Source organism: Juglans regia, chromosome 8, assembly GCF_001411555.2.
Source record: "Juglans regia cultivar Chandler chromosome 8, Walnut 2.0, whole genome shotgun sequence".
NCBI lineage: Eukaryota > Viridiplantae > Streptophyta > Magnoliopsida > Fagales > Juglandaceae > Juglans > Juglans regia.
Window position 1 is genome coordinate 2,260,275 of NC_049908.1, and position 8,052 is coordinate 2,268,326.

An 8,052-nucleotide genomic window follows, 5' to 3' on the forward strand; every position below is an offset into this window, starting at 1 on the left:
GAAAAAATTATAATGATGAGTTGAGATGAATTTGGAATCCAAACTCAACCTAAAAGAGTATCACACGTGTCCGTATTATGAAATAACTAATAATTTCACGTTCTCTATATAATGTTCTGTAACTTCTGTTTCAATTTTAAAGAATGTTACTCATCATTTTATAGTATACATTTTAATGATGTGTAGCATATACACCACATATTTACCATCTATATATTACATATTTATTATAAAAAAATAATTTAAAATAAATTTAGTGTATGGTGTATGAAAATGATAAATAAAATTATTATTCAATTTTGTGCAAACTTTGTAGTACTCTAATCCCTGGTAGAAGCTGTTTCCAACAGTACTAGTTCATCAAGAAGGAAAGCAAATCCGTCTAGTTTGTTTTTATAGATAAGATGAATTGAAATAAAATAAAATATTACTAACTAGTTTAACATGAAAGAAAGCATGTCTAGTTTGTTTTCACATATGAGATTAGTTGAGATCAAAATTAAAAATTGAATAAAATGTTATTAAAATATTTTTTTAATATTATTTTTGTTTATAAATTTGAAAATGTTGAATTGTTTATTTTATTTTGTATAGTAATTTAAAAAAAATTATAATGATTAGATAAAATAAGTTGAAAAGTCTTGTAAAAACAAACGGCCCTTGAAACCAAATTTTTAACTTCTTCCCTTTGTGCTCTATTTCTTTGAAAAAAATAAACAAAATAAAATAAAATAAAATAACAAAATCATTCAAATTGTTTACACAATGCTTGGTGTTTGCTATGCTTCACTAATAATATTCAAATAGCTAATAACTTACTGTTACAACTTATTAAAATCTCCCCCTCCTTCTTTCTCACTCTGAAACATGACCTCCCTCCTCTAAAGAAACGACATGAACAGGTGTCGTCAAAAAAAGAAAACTGAAAATTTCAAAAGTTATCATCTGCACATTGGACTCTGTGGATGGTGAGAATGAGGAAGCTGTCCAAACCTACATTCCTGCATGAAGAACACGTCCTTCTTTTCCTCCACCATCTTCAAAATATTCTCGAAAACAGGAACTTCACAAGGAATCTTCAAAACACCCGTCTGTTCAAACCCAAACTCCTCCTCCGCTTCTCTAAGTAAAACGTGAAATGCAGGGTGACCCAAACACTCGGTCGGTATTACAAATCTCTTTAGCTCTTCTCCAACACAAACGGCGAGATAGCCTTTCGGGACTCCATTAATGGCGGAGGCTTCCCGAGTAGAGCTGTTATCTGACAAAGAAAGTGTTCTTTTGAGAAACTTCATACTCTTGCTGCTGCTGCTGCTGCTCGTGGCTTTTGACGTGTTGGCAAGCTTTCTCCACTTCTTGAGGATCTGCCGAAGCCTAACAATCTCTCTGATTTTGTTAGACTTCTTCGAATCCATGGAGATGAATGATATCTGTTTCGATCTGAAGCAGATAATTGATATTTTTCTCCCGGTAGAGTTGCTTACAGTTGTCTATAGCAGATGGATATGCTCCCAATTTATAGAGGTTGAGGGAGCTTTGAAATTCTTAACCAAGAGGGATTAAATTATTTAAAATACTTCCAATTAAAAAAAAAAAGGTACTGCCGTAACAAGAATCGATGTAAAAAAAAAAAAAAATGATTTCTTCAGTTTAATCCTGGTTGACCAGTTAAGCAGAAATCACTCTCTTTCTGTCTCACCCATATGGGTATTTAAAAACATTAATGACTGGGACCGAGATTCTGGAGAGAAAATTAAGATATATCCTTGAGTACTTTCTGATGCAAAATCCGTGATTGGTATACGAATTCGTCATTTTTCAATGCAAACCGCCCCAACAGTCAAGAGACCTGGTACCATTCAATTGTACTATTCAGTCTTGTTTGTTTATTTTTATTGCCCTGATTTAACAGCCTTAATGGTGGTCTTGGAACATGTTATTGAAGACTCCTAGGGGATCCCACGTGAAATTGATTCCTTGGCTTTTCTTCTAACCAAGCACGCTGCAAAATTGTGATTTATGACCTTTAGAAATGCTATTCACCACGGATTTATTATTTTTATTTTATTATTTAAATATATTTAATATGTATATATTTATATAAAAACATAAAAATATAAATCATATATTAGTATATTAGTATAAAGTACTGATGCTTCAAACCACCGGCTCCCACTGGTTTATATTTAGTTCAGCTCTATTGGCTCGGGGCTGCACAATGTTGTGTTCTCGCATTTATTTTATGAGTAATTCTACATACAACCGTGAAGTGCGTAACCGCCGCGTAATCGCTTTGAAAAAGAGTGGGGTCTACTATTAAAAAATTAATTTTTTTCATGTGGGTCCCATGTTTTATTCATTTTTTTCAAAGCGATTACGCGGCGGTTACGCAATTCACGGTTGTAAGTATATTTTCTCTTATTTTATGTAGAGTTCCACCATCTTTAAATTTATTATTCGTGTATATAGTTGCTGTTGTTATTGTTGTAGTATATTTTAAATATTTTTTTTTATTTAAGTTGTTGATGTACATAAAACTATTTAAAACATAATTAATACTCTTTTTTCTTTATAACAAAGTAGGGGTGGGCAGCGGGGGCGGGCCGGCTTCCGCCCCGCCCCGCATAGAGAGGGCATAGCGGGGACGGGGGGCGGGATGACCCCAGCGGGGCCCCGCCTCGCCCCCGCCCCCGCCCCACATTAAAAAAAAAAAATTATTTATATATATTAAATAAATATATTGTATATAGATATACACAATTTATAAAAGACTTAAAATTATATTCAAGTCATTGGATTGTTTTGGCCTCCTAAGTCCCACATTGCTTAAGGATGACTATTGTATTGCCTTGGTCTCCTATATAAAGATTGGCCTAGGAGGCCAAATCAATCCAAAATCTAACTCTAATGAGTTTAAATTTTTTTATATTTATAAATTTTAATTTATTATTTAAATTATATTATAATTTTGGTCTAAAAAAATATTTTTTTGGTCTAAAAAAATATTTCTAGACTAAAAAAATTTTTTTTTTAATACAATGGCGGGGGGCGGGGCGGATGGGGGTTTTTCCCCCGCCCCCGCCTCCCGGGGGCGGGGGGCGGGGAGAAAATCCCCAACCCCGCATGGTGCGGGGCAGGGTGCGGGGAAGGGCACCCCCCGCCCCGCACCATGCGGGTAGCAGGCCTATAACAAAGGAACCCATTCCATTCATTGAAAGATGACATATAAAATTGACTTAAAATAACAAGTCAATTATAAATATTAGTAGCTTCTCACTACACTATTATGATTGACATAGTTTAGTCCATACGGCTTATCTCTAAAGACCTAAGTCTAAGAGATAGCATAACTCTATCCACGACAGAGTTTGCAGTAACTAAACACAAAACTCCATACTCAACTAGACGGAGTATGGAAAAACCAACCCCAACATCACCGACTAAGCGAAGGGGGGACAACACCCTTCGGACCCAAGTCCGAAGGGACAAACATTTTTGAATTTTTTGTTTTCTTGAAAATAAAGACAGACATAAATAAAATACATTGAAAAAACATTGTAAAACGGAAAAAATAATGCACAAAAAAGTCTCAGAAGGGAAAACCGACGATCGATCTTGAAAGATCCAAAGTTGCCGGTTATGGAGCAGCCGCGCGTTGCAACGGCAAAGAGCTCATTGGTGGCGCGTGAGGGACACGTGTCGACGAGCTTCGAAATTTACGCTCTGCGCGTGCGGGCTATGCTCTACTCTGGTTGGGGCCATGTTTGGTGGACGTGTAAATCGGCGGCTGGGCAATCTCTTGGTGGGATGCGTGTAGGCTATAGGGTACAGAAATGTCACAAACGGCGATATTCCATTTATTTGGTTTGAAAAAATAAAAAATTAAAACTAAAACTACACAAGTAGAAAATAGAGAGCGGGAGGGAAGGAGCCAAAGCTCCCACCCCCTCAAGGAAGTCTGAAGGTTGCAGAGAGTTTAGTGAGAAGCGGGAGAACCCTCCTACTAAAAAGTTTTGAAAACATAATTAATACTCTAGTACGTGTAATTTAGGATGATAAAAGATATAGACGAATTCTAAATATATAATAATAATACAGGATTAATATAGTTTTAAAGTAATTTTAAGATGTAAAAGTCTCTTGTATTTAAAAAAAAAATTAGTATGGCCCACAATTTAAAAATAAATTTTTTACAAATTTATCTAATTTTTTGACAAATTTTGACAAAAAATCATGACGTGGTATACGACGAGGGGAGAAAGTCCGCACATTTTAGATGTTCCCGACGTGGCTTTTGCTCATTGCATGTTGATGGATCGAGGATCATGCAAATCCTCTGGTACCGCGTCTTGCAAATAAGGAAAAATCTATTCCCAAGCCAGTTTATTCCTTCACACTGCACACCATCGCACGTGGCAGACCGGGCTTATAAAAAAATGAACTCATTTTCTTATTCTCCTTCACGTCGACCCCTTTTCTCTATCTCCTTCGGCCTGCTTCACCTTCTCAGGCTACCAAATCGGCATGAGCAGATTTACTAAAATCATCACCAACATGATTCCCATTTTTTGTTTCTCCAGGTTGTGGCACTAACTTAACCTCTAAATCTTTTTCTGGGTCTAGTTTGTGGGTTTTTCTGAATTTTTTGACTTTAAAGAAACTCATGTTCAACTATCATATTTTTAATATTTTTGCATATGAAAATTTTCTGACTTCAACACACTAGTAAGAATCTTTGCAGACAAAAATATTTTTAATTCAGGAATAGAACCTACTCTTATCCCAAACATTTCATAGAGCCAATGTGCAAAATTGTTGCTGTCAAAATCCGTCTGAGTAGATTATTTGCAAACAAAACTCAGAAGTCTTCCATGGAAAATCTATTGCTAGAATCTTATGAGCAAAAAACCCTTTGAAATTCAAATCCATCGTCGCAAGAAGTTAGCGATTCAGTACCGAAACAATCCACATCCGATGACCCAATCTGACGACCCTTCTTCACCTTTTTAGCAAAATTCTATTGGAGTAGCAAAAAATAAACAAAAGGAAAACACGATTGAAGAAGACCAGATACAAGTTTGGTGGCAGTATGAAATCGAGATCCAAGTTTTGGGTTTTTGATTTCGTTGTCTTTGGGATGGATTTTCTGCTTTCTATTTTATTTTTTATTTATTTTAAACTTAATCCACATCACTGCAACGTGAAGGGCGTGCAGAGCATTCAAACTGCCACATCATTAGTGTGTGGAGTTGGAGACTTAAAAGGCAGATGAGTAGAATTGCTCTGCAAATAATATATTTAAATTATTGAACGAGAAGTGTTATAAATATAAAAATATTATATTAAATAAATTTATAAATTAATATGATTTTATGAAATTTATGAAATAATTTTATAATTTGACGTATCATATCTAATTATTTTATTTTATATAATTTTTTTATAATTAAAATATTTTCTTTATTAAATTGGACGGCACAACGTGATCTACACTATATTCCATTGATTGAGGGAGAACATAAAAAAATGTTCTAACATGGCTGTTCATTGTGTAATTATTGGGAGGTTAGAGATTAATAAATCTCTATGAGACGTACCACATCGTCAAACACTCTTATTAAAGAATTTAATTACATTCAAAATACATAAATAAATTTGAGAGAGAGATCCCATGAGGCTCGAGCTTGCTTTTTATTTTTATTCATAAAGTTAGTTGGAAGCTGTGGGAAAAAAAGTCTCAAGCGCCGAAAGAAAAGCAAATGCCATTAATGATTAGATTTGCATTTGTTAAGAGGCTTGGAAGGATTTTTCTCTGACCGGAAAAGCTGGAAATTATTATATATTTTGGTTCGAACACACGCGCGCATGCAAGAGTCTTCTAAGTAAGTGAGTATGCAGCTGCTGCACACTCAATTTAATCGACATCTCGTAAGATCCATAAATCGTGGCGATGACAGTGCCAGTTTCAAGTTTGCACGTAATTTAAGTATAGATAAGTAATTATGGTTTAATTTGGATCCGACCATGCAAGAGTGGGATATTAGCTGTAAACCTAAAAAGTGAATTATTTCTTATGCAATATTTATATGGGACTCATCACTTTATATGTGTTTGTTTTTATTTTACTCTATGGCCTAAGAATCAATCTCTAAAAAGATCTCTATCCGAGGCAGGTTTGGAGATGGGATAAGATACAAAATTCTCATCTCATCTTATTTCATCATTACAATTTTTTTAAAATTTCATACAAAATATAATAAACAATTCAATTTTTTCAAATCTCAATACAATAATAATACTAAAATATAATATTTTAAACACTAAAATAAAATATAAAATTTTCATCTTACTTTCCAAATCTGTCTTTTTTTTTTTGCAATAGACACATAAATAGAGAGAGAAATGTTTTAATTACAAAAATATTTTATAAAAATAAATTTATAAATTAAATAATTTGATTTGTTATATTAGATTGTAAAAATATTTTTATTATAAAATATTCTAACGTATCATATAAAAATTTATTTATATGTTTATTTTTATAAAAAAAAAAATTAATAAAAAATACTTATATATATATATAAATATATAAATATATATAAAAGCTGCCCATTCAAACCGGAATTATAGCGCCAGCAAAGGGATACGAGCTGAACAAAGTTTCTAAATGGGTCATGCTACAGCCCCCGATCAGCTCCACTGGGGTTATACTATTATTTTATATGTGTTTTATTTAAATAATTTTTTGTATAAATTTTTTAATATTTTTTAAAAATAAAATAAATTTAAAATATTATTAAGAAAACATTTTTTTAATCAGAAAGTAAAAATAAATATTAATAAAATAAAATAATTTTTTATTTAAATTAAGAAAATATTTTTTAGTAATATTATATTATTATAAATGTTTTATTTTTTTCCTTTCTAAATATATAAATTATGGTTGTGTTTGGACGTTGAAGTGAGTTAAGTTGAATTGAGTTGAGTTGAGATGATAAAATATGGTTAAAATATTATTTTTTAATATTATTATCATTTTGAGATTTGAAAAAATTAAATTATTTATTATATTTTATATTAAAATTTAAAAAAATTATAATAATGAGTTGAGATGAATTTGAAATCTAAACGAACGTGTATATATATATATATATATATATATATAGCTGTCATCAATATTGTTGTGGTTGCAGACGTATACAGTAGTTAGCCGTCAGATGGGTACGTCTAACTGTCGGCCATGGAATTGAATTTGATTTCCTTTTCAATCATGATCTCAAGATTACTGTAAACCCACTAAAAAATAGTGTCCAATGCCATTAGAGAAATGATCGTGCAACTATGGTATAATTATTTTAAAAAATTTAATAAATATAAAATTTATATAAAAAAATTATTTTTTTATAAATTAATTTTATTATTTTTTAAAATAATTACATGATATTTATACATTCTATGACTATATATAACATTACTCTTAATTAGATAGAAGAGCTACCCTATTCACATCATGTGTCTAGAATTGGATCGAATTAAGAGAGCCACACCTTAATTTGGTGAGCTTGATATCTCAGTTAAATGGACCTCGATCGGCCGGGCAAATGAATTCATGAAAGACTCACTGTTGTTTTTGGGGGGAAAAAAAATCAATGATGTCTTTTAATTAAGAGTTGCATACTCCCGAAGTCCTTTTATAGAAACTAAATATTCTACTATTTATTATTTATATACATTCACCAATATGATCAAATACTCTATAATTATAATTATAAATAGATATTATAGATTAATGTAATTTTATATGATATATTAAGTTTATTTTTTTAATAAAAATAATTTTATAATATAATATATTACATAAAACAGCGTCAATTTGGACGACCGAGTTATATGGTACCACCCGTGCACCCATTGCTTAAAAAGGCCAACAAGTTCATGGTATCACTTGTAAATAAGTTATATTTTACTCGTATTTTTGTAGGTTCATTCGTCTTTTCTTTGGGCATGCCAGGGTGAAACTGTGAAAGTACCCGGAAAAAAGGGGAATGAAAT

At 31.9% G+C, this 8,052-nt stretch overlaps 1 protein-coding gene across 1 annotated transcript; it reads right to left on the bottom strand.

Moving 5' to 3' along the window:
• Window positions 1-785: 785 nt before the first annotated feature.
• Window positions 786-1,473, bottom strand: LOC109009140 (auxin-responsive protein SAUR72-like). Its single transcript, XM_018989511.2, has one exon. The coding sequence runs from the start codon at window positions 1,413-1,415 to the stop codon at window positions 942-944; it is 474 nt and encodes a 157-aa protein (XP_018845056.1). The 5' UTR covers window positions 1,416-1,473; the 3' UTR covers window positions 786-941.
• Between the last annotated feature and the right edge of the window lie 6,579 nt (window positions 1,474-8,052).

What these genes read in the sequence shown, in the direction of transcription:
- LOC109009140 (XM_018989511.2), bottom strand. Translation starts at nt 1,415, where the DNA reads ATGGATTCGAAGAAGTCTAACAAAATCAGAGAGATTGTTAGGCTTCGG.